General features: G+C 36.8%; 1 protein-coding gene across 1 annotated transcript; it reads left to right on the top strand.

Annotated features, from left to right (window-relative positions):
* Positions 1 to 8,260: 8,260 nt before the first annotated feature.
* LOC127516615 (C-type mannose receptor 2-like) lies at positions 8,261 to 10,324 on the top strand. Its single transcript, XM_051901392.1, has one exon. It carries the CDS (start codon positions 9,485 to 9,487, stop codon positions 10,244 to 10,246), a length of 762 nt encoding a protein of 253 aa, XP_051757352.1. The 5' UTR covers positions 8,261 to 9,484; the 3' UTR covers positions 10,247 to 10,324.
* The last annotated feature ends 7,310 nt before the right edge of the window (positions 10,325 to 17,634 follow it).

Raw genomic sequence — 17,634 nt, 5'->3', positions numbered from 1 at the left:
GTTGGGTTTCCCAACACACATTACAGAGGGAAGGTGTGTGCTTGATGTTTGTATCATACGGCACGAGTCATACTCAGTCAATAGCCTATGTTTTAGTTGTCTTTTTTTTATTGTTTTTCTATTTGATTATTTCATATTTCTTACTTGTAATAGATTGGCAGTTCTAATGACATTTTTAATTTCAGTATTTATGTGATTTTTTTGTGTGTTAAAATAGCTCAAATTGATTTTAAATTTCTATTCTAATAAAACTTGTAAATTATAATCATTTACATTACAATCAAACCATATAATTAATAATATAGTTATTTACATACGCCTACTTTAGTTGTTCACGCATGCGATTAAATGAACACAGACAACATCAATATTGGATGAAAAGCTGTGAACTAGCTAACATTTTTTAATAAACCAGAACGGAGAAAAATCCCACCAAAGGCAACTAAACATTCATAAAGGGGGATCCAAACAAGCAAAGTGATGTGACGTGTAGCCAAGTATGGTGTCCCATACTCAGAATTTGTGCTCAGAAACAGCAGTATTGAACACACACCTGGAGCAGTGGGCAGTCATTTTTGCTGCGGCGCCCGGGGAGTGATTGGGGGTTAGGTGCCTTGCTCAGGAGCACCTCAGTTGTGGGTAATGAGAGTGGAAGAGAGCGGAAGGGGGAACCTGAAATTATATCTTATATCCAAAGTGACTTACAAATTAGGAAAAATAATTTATCAAAGGAGTCAACAATATTACCAATGTCGCAATAATTTAATAGCAAACCATACTAAAGGAAATAAATTGTTATGGGGTGACAAATGGAGAGATAAAGAAATGAAGAAAGCAGATGTATTCGATAAGCCGTCACATATTTGGAGGAATTTGTATCTCAGATGCAACCTTCAGTCCAATCTGAATTAATCTGATTTGCCTGTTAAATCATGTTTTTTTTTAAAGATTTTACCATTGTCTGTAATACTTCAATGTGGAGAATCTTAAGGGTTCACACAAATGGGTACATTTTAGGCAAATCTACACAAAGACCAAAGACTATCAACATGCTTGCTAAAAGATTAGCTCACTTCAAAATGAAAATTACCCCAAGCTTTACTCACCCTCAAGCCATCCTAGGTGTATATGACTTTCTTCTTTCTGATGAACACAATCTGAGTTATATTGATAAATATCCTGACACATCCAAGCTTTATAATGGCAGTGAATGGGACCAATGGGTATGAAGTTCAAGAAAGTGCATCCATTCACATCCATCCATTATAAACATACTCCACACAGCTAAATAAAGGCCGTCTAAAGCAAAGTGATGTGTTTGTGTAAGAAAACTATCCATATTTAACAAATTATAAAGTAAAATATCTAGCTTCCACCAGACCGCCTTCCGTATTCAACTTACGTTTTTTTCGCAAGTTGAATACGGAAGGAGAAGAAAGGAGTAGGACAAAAGGCATTACACTTTCTTCGTAAGTTGAATACAGAAGGCGGTCTGGTGGAAGCTAGATATTTAACTTGTTAAATATGGCTATTTTTCTTACTCAAAAGCGTCGCTTCGCTTTAGAAGGCCTTTAATAACCCCCGGAGTCATGTGGAGTACGTTTATGATGGATGGATGCACTTTCTGGAGCTTCAAACTCGTTGCCCCCGTTCACTGCCATTATAAAGCTTAGATGTGTCAGGATATTAATATAACTCCAATTGTGTTCATCGGAAAGAAGAAAGTCATATACACCTAGGATGGCTTGAGAGTGAGTAAAGTTTGAGAAAACATTCTTAAATGTGCATCACATTAATAGCAAAGCTCTGTCATTGTATATATTATCTTTACTGTTTTGAAAAATGTAAACAAACTGAACAGCTGGAAAATTCATTCATATGATTGTGTGGATGAATGGTAAGCAAAGAAAGCTGAAGAAACTAATAAATATTGAGTAAGTCCCATTCATTTTTTTTTTTTTTTTCCCCCTCAGTTGGTTTTGAGACAAGATTGGAATAGTTTATTTGCACATCTGATTTGCCTCTCAAATTTAAATTTCTTCCAGTACTTCAATGTGGACAACTTTAAAGGGATAGTTCACCAAAAAAAATCTTTACTCACCCACAAATCTTTATGAATTTCTTCTGTGAAACATAAAAGAAGATTTATGACCATACAATATCATACAGTCCATACAATGACAATCCATTTTCTTAAATGTTTTTCAAACATATCTTTTTTTTTATGCTCCACAAAAGAAAGTAATACAGTTTTGAAATGACATGAAGGTAAGTAAAAAGGAAGTCGACCCATCCTTAGGAAAACATTACAGACTTTTGAAAAAAAAAATAAAAATTGGGGCTCTTTTCTGGACTGTTCACCTTCTCTTACTGCAAATTTAATAAATGTTAACATGTTGTTGTTGTTGTTTTCTGGTTTTGTAAAAGAAAAAAGTAAAAGTTGTAAGAAACAGTTGTAATGTTTTCTCTTATAATAAACTGAAAATAAAGCTGTGCCCTAGAACGACTGATTGCAAGTATATTGAGTTAAAGCCTGCGCCTTCTAGAGAGAAACTTGCATTAAAAAAAAGTAATCAAGTAATTTATTGCACACTTCATGTCATGCCATGTTATTAGTTTCTCTCACATTTATTTCCTATTGGTTTTAAATAATGACTTATCTATTTTTTGTTCACTGCTGTAATGCTTCAATGTCCCCCAGAGGATCAGTTCTGTCCTGCCTTGTCCTAAAAGTAGTTTGCTACTTTTGGTCTATAATATTTTTGAGAAATATTTGCATTAAATTTCCATTTTCTTTTTTTCTAAATTTGCTTGGGAGAATGGCCTTTTCCTTTGCTGGTAGAAAGATTTGTTTATGCAATTTATATAGACAAACACTTTCATTGGTCTGCGCCATAAAGATGAAGTACCATTCCTATCATCTACTAAGGCTGGATTGGGAGATCAGCTATGGATATGGAGACGTTTGTCACGGTACTCCTTTTTTTGAGTCTCTTTAGACTGAACTCCAGTTATAGAAAACATATTTATGTGAAAGATAAAATGAAAGGGAACGATGCACAAGAGTACTGCAGATAAAACTACGATTACCTGTCCACTGTCACCAGTCAGGACCTACAGACCTTCTGTCAAAACTCAGAAATCAAAGAGGAATACTTCTACTGTGGGCTTCAGAGAGATGTTCAAAACTCACAGTGGAAGTGGTCTGATGGTACACCAGCAAGAATTAACGAATGGGATGTTAATCAAGGAACTAAAACAGGTGAAAACTGTGTTGCTGTAAGAAAATCCAATGCTAAACTGCATGATTTTGATTGCAATGAAAAATTAGCATTTTATTGTATGCTGGACTTCGGGCTGGTCCTGGATTTGACCCCAAAACTGCTCGAGTGGACACCCTGCTGTATGAGACAATGGGAACAAAACCATCACTTTCCAGAGTGTGGAATGTGGTGAAGATTCTTCTTGCCTTATCACATGGTCAGGCAAGCGTCGAAAGAGGTTTTTCAATCAACAAAGAATTAATAGTTGAGAATCAGAGGGAAAGATCTCTGGTGGCTCAGAGGCTCATTGTTGACCATGTCAGATCTGTAGGGGGCGTAACCAAGGTAGAAATCACAAAGGAGCTGCTCCTTTCTGCTGCAGGAGCCAGGCAGAAGTACCATGGGTACCTGGATGAAGAGAAGAGAAGGAAAGAACAACAAGCTGTTGACTTGAAGAGGAAGGCTTTCACAGATGAGCTGGAAGATTTGAAAAAAAAAGAGGGCTAGGATGGAGGTGGACATTTGTGCTCTTGAGAAATCAGCAGATGAATATGCTGAAAAGGCTAAATCTTCAGGCAAACTGACCTTAATCAGCAAATCCAACAGTTTCCGCCATACTGCAAAAGAAAAGAAAGCATCTCTGCTCAAAATTGAAAATACAGATTGATGAGAAGCTTTCAGAAATGAAAAAAATGGTGTTGATTGTTTTGGGGCGATGTAGAAATCAAATAAGGATTAAGTTAACTTGTTAAAGACCGTTATCAGTTTAATTTATGGCAGTTAAAGTAAAGGACAGTGTTGCTGGACACTTTTATTTATTTTTTAGTTTAACATTGTTGCTTCCCCTTGATTAATGTTAATTATCTCCCATGGATTACGTTAATCCATTTCTAAGCGGTTCTCAGGGTTTGATGTATTATGTTATGAAACTTTGTTACTGTGCAAGCGTTATTTAAATAAATATTTCATATTCTACTGTACACTACAAAGCTTGTCATTTATTTTAGTAAAAATATGCTGGGTGTAACATGGATTTTCTTCTTATTTAACATGTATACATAGACATTTCATGAAACATTAGGTCATGAAATTTTACTTAAAGTCATGGAAAAGTCATGGAATTTTATTGGTAAAAATGTGTACGAACCCTGGAATACACTAACCCTGACTAATGATGTTTGGACTGGTCTGCACTTTATCACTGGTTCTGGGTAAAAAATGGAAAAGATCTCGGCTATAAGGTCTGGTGGTCTGCGGATGGAGAGCTCCAGTGTCCTGCTTTTGAATAGAAAAAAAAAACAAGGCATGTTTCTAGTTTTGAGCGAATCATTCGGGTGAACCAATGACCCATTTATAAAGAGAACCATTTACTGGGTTCTTCTCAATTCTCTAATTGCACCGCGAGGAAGCCTCCTGAGGAGTCATAATGGGGTGGAGCTAAGACGTGAGGAAAGAAAACGAGGATGCAAAAATTAGAAATGAGAAGCACCCACTTTTTACTTCAGTGATTCAGCCGTTTGAATGAATCGAATGAATGAATGACTCAACTTACTCATTTAGACATTTACTGCCACCTACTGGCAGTTTTAGTTTCTTATTTAGAGCATCGTTGGGGATAGTTTGGCCAAAAGTGAAAATTCTTTTTATACATTTACTCACTCACCCTCATGTCGTTTCAAACCTGTATGATTTTCTTTATTTTGTGGGACATAAAAGAAGATATTTTGAAGATTTTTTTTTTAATTTTTACTGTTTTGCTCCGCAAGTATGGCTATCTAAATACCAATTCAGATGCAGCTTCCGAAAAAAAATGATGGCCATTGGAGCCTAAAAGTTTAATACCGTGTATGCTGAATCCAATAAAATATTTCTTTCTAAAGCTACTTTGTGTGTGTGTGTGTGTGTGTGTGTGTGTATAGAGGGAGCAGATGTTAACCCATGATTGATTATTTTGGGGAGGCTTTATATGGACTTATGCGGACTGTTTTTGTACGCACCACATAAAAGCATGTCTTAAAAGCAAGATGACAACATAAGTTATAACCGTAATTCAACTAAACTATACCTGTTCTATCTTCATGAAGCATATATTCTCTGGCTCAGGATCTTACAATAGTTCCCACATTAGCGATTTATTATCATGACAGAATATGCTAATCAATGACTTTAAGATAGTTAACTCCATATCTGCTACATAAATTAATCAACTAACCATTAGGAAACGCCATGTTGCATTCTACATGTTGTCACTTCTTCTTGAGTCTCTCCATCATTGTCCTACTCCGGTTTGAACATAAAAGGCTGAACAGTTTCTGACATTTTCAGTGAGTTTGTGTGAGGTAATCGGCACTGCTAACACAAGCTCTTGAAACTCCGCCCTCTTCTTGAGAGCAGCAGCTCATTTGCATTTAAAGGGACACACACAAAAATGGAGCGTTTTTGCTCACCCTCAGTGACAAATTTAACATGCTATAAAAAATGATATGTGGGGTATTTTGAGCTAAAACTTCACATACACAATCTGGGGACATCATAGACTTATGACCCCTTTAAAGCATTCTGTCAGTGTATATATAACGTTTGAAAGAACTAACACTGAATACACTGTGTTCTGATAATATTTCTAGAGAGGTTTGTCACATTCTCAATGTTGTATTTAGAATAAACAAATCCAGTTTCTGCATGTGCAGAAACACTTTACCTGTTTTGGGAGGTAAAACTGAATTTGTTTATTTATTTTGTCCTTGTTAGTCTCTTTTGTTAGTTTGAAGGTTAACAAAATTTATTTGCATCGTCTGATTTGCATCTCAAGCCATTTTCTTAAAAATGGACAAAAATTTACAAAAAGGACAATGTTTCAGTCACACTTTCTTTTACACTGTCATTCAAAGTATTTAACCTTGTTGTCTCATGATTTTTGTAACACTTTACAATAAGGTTCATTAGTTAAACATTAGTTAATGTATTAATTAACATGAATTAACCATGAGCAATACATTTGTTTTTGTATTTACTAATCTTCGTTAACATTTTAATAATGTATAAGTAAATGTTGAAATTAACATTAACAAAGATTAATAAATGCCGTGTAAGTGCAGTTCATTATTAGTTCATGTTAACTAATGAAGTAAATGCTCTACAAACGCTCCCGCGGCACTCCGATGTCACCCGCCGGTCGGTCCGCGCTGCTCCGATGCATCTCGAACAAGCCTTCTATCAACAATGACTGACGCTGGCTAGTGGCTACTATTGATGCACATGGCTTTGCGAACCTACATCGGCATCCAAACACGGCTCGCCGTAATTTGTATATAGACGGAGAATACAATCAAGTTGCTATTAGCTCGATTAGCTGCTTCTGCTATTTCAAAAATGGCGGTCACAAGTTTCTTGTTGGTCACGGTAACCCCGCCCCCAACCACTGACGCAAGCGGTTCTTTCTTCTAGACCAGCAATGTTTTGGTGCTACTTACGAACCACTTTTCCTGGTTCGGAACTGGTGCGTTGGGTGTCGACAGACAAAGAACTGATTTGAAACTAGGCTCTGGCTCCGAACCAGCACTCAAACTGCCTTGGTGGAAAAGCCTCTGGACTTACTTCCGATTTCTCTCAACACGGGGACAGGAGAGGTGTCAGTCAAAAAATGGGAAAACAAAGTAACTTGAGTTACTCGAAAAAATAACTCAGATGTTTTGGTGTAAATTTAAATTGTGTTACTTTAATAGTTACTTGAAAAAAGTAATCTGATCACTTAACTTGCGTTACTTGTAAGGCGTTACCCTCAACACTGCTTGTTAATGTGTGGATGAATAACGTTATCCTACTGCTCATAAAACATTCACTACTTAAGTAGGCAAACCTATTAATAGACACGGTACTTCTTTTAAACTAAATTCCAGCACAGCTACAACAACCATAATTAAATGACTCTTCACAATAGATAATGCTTTACAATGAACTCTGTTAGAGAGCTACATTTGGAAATTTATCTGTTCAATAAAATACCTTACTCACCTGTTGAGTAATAAAAACACCATCTCCAAGTCACTTTTACAACATTTCAATTAAATAAAATCTAAGTCAGTGTTGATTCTCGTTTTATTATTAGCTCTGTCGCATTTTCTTTTTGCAAAAAACTATCCTCTGTTCAGCATTAAAAAAAAAAAAAAAAAAAAAAAAGAGTGATTCCCCGGAGGTTCAAGATTTTCAACCCACACCATAAATGCGTCAAAGTAGCCGGAGCAACTTTTCTCTATTTACGGATGATGAGACACGCACAATGACTTATGTATGCAATTTCCCGCAAAAATCATCCCGACAGGTCTAAAAAAATAAACGTTTATAATAGGCTTACCATAGTAAATCATGGTAAGACAAAAACATGCTTTGAATTATTTAAATTGTATTAATTTTGAACAAAAAAGTTACAGTGTACCTTTAATTAAAACTATTTTTTCATGAATTGAAACAAAGTCCCTTGTTATTCTATAGTCTTTGATTGAAATAAAGCTGAAATAAAATTATTCAAACAATAAAATCAATACAATAATAATTAACAAATAAATAAAAATACATTAAAGCTATCTAAAATATTAAACAAAATTACTTAAACTGAAAATATAAATATAAAAGCTTACACTGTAAAAAGAATTGTTGGTTTAACTTAAAAAAGTAAGTTACCTGGTTGCCTTAAAATTTTTAGTTCATTGAAATTCAAAATTTGAGTTAATACAATGAAGGCGATTGGTTTAATCAACAGAAACTCAAAATATTGTGTTATCTGAACCACATTAATTAATTAAGTTGATTTTAGAAAAATAAATGTTTTAATAACAAATCATAAAAATATTTTTTTTACAGTGTATTCATAATATTAATAAATACTATAATAGTATTTAAAATAACACTGGTAATTCATATCTAGCAGTGTCATTTGAGAGAGATGATCACATCAGGGATGCATGCACGATGTACAGTACTGTACTGGTTATTGGCTGATACTAGAGATTTTTAATTTATCAGCATTGACAGATATTGGACATTCAATCCCTTATTTATACATTTACAGTAAATTACACTAAACGTTCTTGAAGCTTTAAAAATGTTAATAATTTAATAATACTTTTAAAAGTAAACTTTAGCAAACCTCAACATGAATGTCAATTTTTCATACTGTACATTATATATTTTATTGCACATTATACTGTAAATATTGTACAAATCTCTATGTTTGCTCATTCGGATGCATTTTACCTTTTTCTGAGGTCAGTCTGAATTTGTTTACTTATTTTCTCTTTCAGTTAGTGTGAAAGTTAAACAATATTTATTTGCATCCTCTGATTTGCATCGCAGGTCATTTAAAAAAAAAAAAAAAAAAAAAAACACTTTCAAAGGACACCACTTTAAAAGTGTCCTTGAAATATTACACAAAAGGTGAGTCTGTATTTTTTTTTTTTAATCAAAAATAGAATCACAAGATGGGGACAGAGACAAACTAAAATGGTAAAACATTAAAATAAAAATAAAACAAAACAAAAAAATTGAGGTAAATCATGATGACGAGCCACCCCATCCACAGTCTTTTTAAAGCATATATATATATATATATAAGACATTTTTAAAAAGACACTATCAAAATTTTAGGCATATTGATTATTATATTGTCAAGATCAGGAACTACAGTGAGCCAGCACAGATAACAGTCTGTGGCAATTTAGAAAAAAAAAAAAATGAATCCAACAGAATGAGAAACTAAATTAGACCTGAAAAGCTTGGAGATTTTTTTTTGAGCATACAAAAACATTTCTATATTAGTTTAATATGTTACTTTGGAATGAGGGAAAGGTCATTTCCACATTTTCCACACATTTTAAGACAAATTATACTTAATTTTACTCCTAAATTCGTGTTTGACTTATATACTATAGCTGGACCCTGGATGTACTGTCTGTGAAACAATTTGTGATTTATTTCAAATCAATTCACTTTATTTTCATTCAGAGCTTAAAAAAAAAAAAATCAATAAATATACTGTCTCCAGGGTTGGGGTGTCCAAGCAACTCAAAGGAATAAGGAGGAGTCTTACAAATATAGCTTAGCCTTTGATTGGTTAAGGTTGTCCTTGTCTTACTGGTCTAAGTAAGAAATCTTCATAAATTCAGACCTGCAATCGTCTCTTTGGGCATTTCTGCTGATAGTAAAACACTGGATATATTGACAATATGGCAATGAAGGCTACAGTCACTGTGTTTTTGTTTTTGAGTCTCTTTGGATTGAACACCAGCCTCTACAGAAAACACTACTATGTGAATAAGTATATGGGGTGGTCAGATGCAAGGCGATACTGCAAAGAAAACCATGATGACCTGTCCACCGTGAGCAATGAAGAACTGCAATCACTTTCTGATAACACACAGAGCACCTTTGGTTATTACTTCATTGGTCTTAGTAGAGATCCCAACGACCCAGAACGGTGGAGATGGACTGAAGGTGAGGATGCAACTAATGTAATGTGGGACAATGACCAACCAAATTCTCCTTATGAACAGCAATGTGCTGCTGTCAAAAAATCAAATTCTAAAGTTCATGATGTTGATTGCTCTTGGGCTATACCATTTTATTGTATGGAGGTCTTTAAGCTGATCCTAGTGCAGCAAGAAAGCACGTGGGAAGAGGCCCTGCAATACTGCAGACAAAACTACACTGATCTTGCCGGTCTAAGCTCAGATGTGATTATGAAAGAGGTGAAAGTTAAGACCACATCAGCCCTGACAGATGATGTTTGGATTGGTCTGCGCTTTATCGCTGGTCACTGGTTCTGGGTAAATGGAGAAGATCTCGACTATAAGGTCTGGTCTGCGGATGGAGAGCTCCAGTGTCCTGCCATAAATCAGCGCTGTGGAGTTTATGATGTAAAGCAGAAAAATTGGAAACCTGCAGACTGTGAGCAGAGACTCAACTTTCTCTGTGTCAAGAACCCATGAAATGATTTATTTGAATAATGATGACAACAAGCCTGGTGACTAAAGAGCCAAACAGTAAAGCCTATTTTAATAGTTAATATAGATGTAGGTTAACTGCAGTGCATTGTGATAATAATGATAATGTCTAGTCTCTTTTGGGTGAAATGTTGTTAGCTGCATCCTACACTTATTTTGTGCTTTTAAACTTTACATTTGTAATAATAAATTATGTCAAGACATAGTTTTTTGTTATACACACACTCCTGCTGTACTTTAAAAGACTTAAAAAGCACTCTGTCTTAATACGTTTTTTTAACTTTTTATTTATTTTGCTATCATAAACCATTAAGCAAAACTATTAAAGATGTTGTAATCAATGTTTTATTCTACACAAACCTACTGAGTCAGTCAGTGTCTGTAAAACAGTAATTATGCGAGATGAGTCATTTTGATCGTTTGAAAATGTCTGAAGGACTACGAAGAAAGGGGTGTTGTAGTTCTAAGCCTGGCAGAAAATTATAGAATAACCAAGAAATGAGTAATTTAAACGCTTTACATATACACTTGACAGTTTTTCAGCAATCAAATTGTGCGTCCATTATTCTCTGTAGTCATCCGATTCGTGATGTAATCGTGTTTCAGAAAGTGGTTAGCAAAATGATCTGAATCAGTTCACTCACTCTCGCATTGAATCAATTAGTTTCTGAATTAAAGGGATGTTCACTTAAAACATCATTTACTCAACCTTATGTCATTTTCAGACACATAACTTTCTTCTGTAGTACACACAGAGCTGGGTAGTAACGGATTACATGTAATCTGGATTACGTAATCAGATTCCAAAAATCAAGTAATTAGAGTAAACTACTTTTTAAAATACTCTTAATCAGACTACAGTTACTTTATGGATTACATGATTACATATTATTTACACAATGGCAGTAAGTTGTTCACAATTCATTGATTCTTCTAATTTTAAATTTTTTACGTCTAATTTTTTTTCATAATAAACCTGCCGCTTATATACTGTGACGCAGAGTCAGCGGAGTGAGGATCCATCTGCAGCTTTATTTTAGCCAGAGTCTAACAGTACAGGGTCGAGACACAGCAACGGCAATAGAGAAGGCAAAACAGAATCGTAAACAGGGACAGGTTTGGGTCGAGGCAGGCAGCAAACATACACAGTCCAAAAATCAGGCAAAAGGTCAGGGCAGGCAGCGTACAATTACAATTCAATAAACAGGCAATAGTCGGGGCGGGCAGCAGAGAATCAAACAACAGGTAACAGTCCAAGATCAAACACAGTCTAACCATCCACAAAGAAACGCTCAGTAATGACCACCATGGCACATCAAGACTTCACAATCGGTGGCGAGTGTGTGGCGTGCTTAAATAGTATGTGTGTGATGAACTGCAGGTGTGTGTGCAATCAGTCCCAGGTATGAGGGCCTATGTGAGATGGAGTCCAAATGCAACAGTAAATATTCTGTTGAGAGCTCCCTCTGATGATCCGGAGGAAGCGGAGAGGGAGCCTCACCTGTAACATATACGTTCGTGATTCTTCGAGTTTATCTGGCGGTGAGGGGGAAATATAGATGAATATGTATGAAATATAGATGAAATATATATATGAAATAATAATAATACACTCAAAAAAAAATGGTCCTATATTGTACTATAAGTGGTTCTTTGGCTCGTAATCATAGGGAAACCACTTTAAGTGCTGTATAGCACCAAATCTTGGTGCTTCAGTGGTTCTTCAGCAGTTCTTCACTGGTTCTTTGGGATGACTGAGGTGCTATATAGCACCACTACTGTATACAGAACCTGTTAAGCCCCTGTAGGTGCTTCAGCGGTTCTTCAGCAGTTCATTGGGGTGGTTAAGGTGCTATATACACCACTGCCATACAAAGAACCTGTTAAGCTCCTTTAAAGGTTCTTTACAAGCCAAAGAACCACTGTTGGTGCTGTTTAGCACCATTTTTGTTGAAGAAATAAAATGCGATATGGCACCTCTTATGGGTTCTACATAGCACCTTTATGATGCTACTTAGCACCAAAAGTGGTTCCCCTATGATTACAAGCCAAGAACCACTTTTAGTGCTGTAGCACTTTTTTTTTTAGAGTGTATAATAATATATGGAATATAGATGAAATATTTGATGTAGCAGTGATATTGCTGTGAGTTTCATGTTTTTCAATATTTGTTTTTGTAATGTTGCTGTTTTCTAAATGTACTTAATTTCAAGTAAATATGTTTTAAAATCATAAGATGTGATTTTGTTTTATTCAGTGTTACTATCAGCAAACACTAACAGGTACATTAGTGTTAGTATTTTGAATTATTAACTATCTATAGCCTACATTTTAATCCAAAAGTAGCCAGATTACGTTACCAAAAATGTGTAATACAAGAGATTATATAGAAGATTATAGAGAGAGAGAGAGAGAGAGAGAGAGAGAGTTCCATGAGAGATGGTCACACTTGAGTTGAGCTCCAGATAAATTATGAAAAATGAGAATAATTTTATCAACAAATTAGTAGAAAAGTAGAAGATTCAACATAAAACAACGTCTAGATAAAAGCTTCAGTTGAATTAGGACAGGTTTTTTTTTTTTTTACACTTTTTTTTCAAACCTGATTCTGAGGAAAGTTCAAGAAAGAAGTTCAAGAGACGATAATCACAGGACAACCCTCTGCAGAAGAGGATATTCATGTTGAAAAGGATAACAACAAAAACAACAACAAATAAGAAGAAAACTTACAAGAAAAGAGAGGTAAAGACATTTTGAACAGACTGTACTTCATATCTCTCTTTGAGTTTTTGCTTAGAAGAACAGCATAAAGAAAACAATTTGGACAAAACTGGAACTTTAAAGGCTTTTTTTTTTCACTTAAAATCAATGAAAGTCATATTTTTCCACTTTTTGGCTCATTTTTTCATTTTTATCTCTTTATATACTCACTGAGAGAAAATAAACAAAAAATTGGCAGTTAATTCAGTTGATTGTTTACATTCTAAATCAACTATGGCCAGCGCATCATCCTGGCCCCACCCCTTCATCTACCCTCAGTCTGCGCTCAAAGTCTTCGTTGAGGAACGAATAAAAACATTGGCACTGTCTGATGAAGACGACAACAAGGATATAAACACTGATGCCTCCCCTGGAAAATCAGTCCAAAAGATGACAATAACTTCAGCAACTGTGATTCCATCTCCAATGTCAAGAACTCAATTCTGTTTCATCACCTAGAGTCTTCTGCTAAACCCTTGATGTGTGCAGAGATGCCCACAGAAAATCCTCAACCTGAACAGCTTCCAGTGGAGGAAGAGTCTCACTGCTCAACTGATCCAGTATCCCAGATTCACACACGCTCTTATCCTGACTGACTCAAATGGGAAATACATCAATGAGAAACTTCTATTCCCAAATTTGAGATCCAAGAAAATCTGGTGCCCAAACACAAGAAGTGCTTTTCAGATCCTGTCTGAGAGAAACCTGAATGAAAACTATAAACACATCATTATCTACACAGGGACAAATGATTTAAGGGCCATGAAGGGACATGTGGCTCCTGTGATCAGAGAGATGGCAATCAGAGCCACACAATGTTTCCCAGAAGCTAAAATAACTCTGTCTACACTACTACCACGCACTGATGTGCCATTTCACATGATCCATGGAAATAATGTGGAGCTTTCCAGAAGTTGTGTACTTATTCCTAATTTTCACCTCGCCCATCACAAAGACATACGGCCTCATCATATGTATGACCATGTACATCTCAATAAGCAAGGAGTGAAAGTCTTTGCCAGAGTGCTGAAAAGCACAGCCCTTGGAAACACACCAAGAAACAGCAGAAACTCTAGTGACAAGAGAAGATCTCAGTCACCAAGAACCATCCGTCCTCCAGCAGAGTCCAGAAGGACCACAGGACCTCCATCACAACACAAGAGCTACGCAGCGGCAGTTCAACAACCAGAAAACCCTGCAGCTGCTGAACTCATCTAGGGCTGGGCAAAAAAATCGATTTTTCGCTTAATTGTTTTTTAAAATGTGGTCGATCTGATATCGATTCTCAAAAGTCAAGAATCGTTTTTTTCCGTATTTATTTCTGCAAACACTGAACATAATATCTGATTGACGTTAATCTTTTTATTAGTCTTCTCCACTAGATGTCATCCTCTTATTTACCTTGCGTGATGTTACAGCGGGGACCCTGTCATTCATAGAGTACCTCAGGGATGACGTGTTTTTGCAGGCCAACCCGGAAGTTAGCGGCGCACGGGTTCCCTCTATCGAAAGCCTATGCATTTTTCCTATAGACCTTTGGAAAATTGCAAAAAATAAGCTCTGTGTTTAACAAAGGGTTATGACACTTACACGTTTTGTCTATCAAGATAATCTTTACAAGTTAAACAACATGGTCACCACGTCACCACCACCAAGCTTCCTCAAACTTTATTTAAAAACATGCTCGCTGATTATGATCTGCGCTGTGTGTGAATACTTATCCACTTTTTCATGAGAAATGCTGTCCAAATGTCCTGCTTGTCATGATGACGTCTAAAGTCCCCGCCAAAGGAAGTAGTCCCTTTTAGCAATTTGTTAGCAACTGCCGTTTTTAAGACACAATAAACGTTTAAAAAAATGACAAGCGGGTTATAACTGGTGTGTTTTATGTCATAGATCAAAACGTGAAAATATTTAGAGGCTGTGTTAACCACAGACCTTATTTCAGGCCATTTAGCAAAAACCCATTCAAAAAACCCATTGACTTCAGGGCGATGGAACCAGAAGTCCTAAAATGCTAACTCGCTTCCAGGTTTTGCCTACAAAAACACGTCATCCCTGAGGTACTCTATTCAGTGATACTGCTAAACATGGCAGAAGCATGCACGACCTTCAGCGTGAAAGACGTTCCGGACAGTTGAAGGAACTGTAAGTGTCCCGATCGGGCCAGCACTGCATGAAGTTAGGCAATCGGCGCAAGTGCATAAAATGTAAACAACACAAATGTTTTTGTTCCCTTTGTATTTATAATGATGTCGCAGCTATCAGATGATCTCTACACAAAAGCTGCACGCGCTCGTGACTCTTTAGCTCTGCCCACGGCACTGACGGCAGGCACGCCTCCAGGAGCTCGGCTTTTTGACAAGACTCGGTTTAGCGTATCTATCTTTTATAAATATGATAAAACTAAAGACTTTAGACCCTTTGCAGCTATAACTTTGCAATTCTTCTGGGAAGGCTTTCCACAAGGTTTAGGAGTGTGTCTCCGCTCTAATTCATCCCAAAGGTGTTCTATAGGGTTGTGCAGGCCAGTCAAGTTCCTCCACACCAAACTCGCTCATCCATGTCTTTATGGACCTTGCTTTGTGCACTGGTGCGCAGTCATGTTGGAACAGGAAGGGGCCATCCCCAAACTGTTCCAACAAAGTTGGGAGCATGAAATTGTCCAAAATGTCTTGGTATGCTGAAGCATTAAGAGTTCCTTTCAGTGGAACTAAGGGGTCAAGCCCAACCCCTGAAAAACAACCCCACACCATAATCCCTCCTCCACCAAACTTTACACTTGGCACAGTGCAGTCAGGCAAGTGCCGTTCTCCTGGCAACCGCCAAACCCAGACTCGTCCATCAGATTGCCAGACAGAGAAGCGTGATTCGTCACTCCAGAGAACACGTCTCCACTGCTCTAGAGTCCAGTGGCAGCGTGCTTTACACCACTGCATCCGACGCTTTGCATTGCACTTGGTGATGTAAGGCTTGGATGCAGCTGCTCGGCCATGGAAACCCATTCCATGAAGCTCTCTACGCACTGTTCTTGAGCTAATCTGAAGGCCACACGAAGTTTGGAGGTCTGTAGCTATTGACTCTGCAGAAAGTTGGCGACTTCTGCGCACTGTGCGCCTCAGCATGCGCTGACCCCGCTCTGTGATTTTACGTGGCCTACCACTTCGTGGCTGAGTTGCTGTTGTTCCCAATTGCTTCCACTTTGTTATGATACCACTAACAGTTGACCATGGAATATTTAGTAGTGAGGAAATTTCACGAATGGACTTATTGCACAGGTGGCAACCTATCACGGTACCATGTTTGAATTCACTGAGCTCCTGAGAGCGACCCATTCTTTCACAAATGTTTGTAGAAGCAGTCTGCATGCCTAGGTGCTTGATTTTATATACATGTGGCCATGGAAGTGATTGGAACACCTGAATTCAATGATTTGGAGGGGTGTCCCAATACTTTTGACAATGTAGTGTATTTTAATGCACATTATACTGTAAATATTGTACAAATCTCTACGGTTGCTCATTCGGATGCATTTTACCTGTTTCTGAGGTCAATCTGAATTTGTTTATGTATTTTCTCTTTCAGTTAGTGTGAAAGTTAAACAATATTTATTTGCATCCTCTGATTTGCATCGCAGGTCATTTTTTAACACTTTCAAAGGACACCACTTTAAAAGTGTCCTTAACCCTTTCATACATGATTTTATTGCTCTTAGGGTATGAAAAACAAGGTATGAATTTTTATACACATTTTTAAAAGAGATTTTCAAATGTCCAATTTTCTTTCTTTTCTTTTCTTTTCTTTTTTTCTTTTTTCTTTCTTTCTCCACTTGAGTGGACAGTATGTGTTTATGGTTCTAACTGAAGATACTGTAACATTTTAAATTTTCTAAAGCTTAACATGGACAAAACTGAGATTATTTTTATTGGAACCCCCTCACTCACTAGCAATATTCCAACCAATTTCACCTGTGAGATTGCTGGTTCTCACATCAGATCATCTAATACTGTTAAAAATTTAGGTGTAATCTTCAACTCCCCTCTCCTTTCAGTTTCATATTAACTCTATCACCAAATCAGCATTCTTTTATCTTCGTTGCATTGCCCAACTTCGTCCCTTCATCAGTATCAAAGATGCTGAAACTGTCATCCATGCATTTGTCTCATCACCCCTTGACTACTGTAATGCCCTTTTCATTGGTCTACCTGCCAGCTCCATTTCCAGATTACAATACATTCAAAACTCTGCTGCTAGAATACTCACCCATACCAAGCGTTCTGCTCATATCACCCCAATTTTGTATGATCTTCACTGGCTTCCAGTTGTTTACCGTATCTTTGCATGGCTTGGCTCCCCCTTATCTTCTTAACATGCTCGTCCCCTACACCCCGACTCGCTCACTACGTTCCTCTGACTCTGGCTTTCTCATTGTCCCTCGGCAACGCCTCTCTTCAGTGGGGAGCAGATCATTCAGTGTTGTTGCTCCAAAACTCTGGAATTCTCTCCCCTGCTCACTCTGTTGTGCTAATAATATTTCTGAATTTAAATCATTACTCAAAACTCACTTATTTTCTGAATGTTATGTTATGTCTCTTAAGTTCTGTTTTGTATTT

Source organism: Ctenopharyngodon idella, chromosome 7 (genome assembly GCF_019924925.1).
Source record: "Ctenopharyngodon idella isolate HZGC_01 chromosome 7, HZGC01, whole genome shotgun sequence".
In the NCBI taxonomy this organism is placed as follows: domain Eukaryota; kingdom Metazoa; phylum Chordata; class Actinopteri; order Cypriniformes; family Xenocyprididae; genus Ctenopharyngodon; species Ctenopharyngodon idella.
The sequence above is the reverse complement of the archived record's forward strand: the minus strand, read 5'-3'. Positions and strand labels throughout refer to the sequence as shown.

Bases quoted from the DNA above. Each gene is read 5' to 3' on its own strand.
- LOC127516615 (XM_051901392.1), top strand. From the start codon at position 9,485: ATGGCAATGAAGGCTACAGTCACTGTGTTTTTGTTTTTGAGTCTCTTT.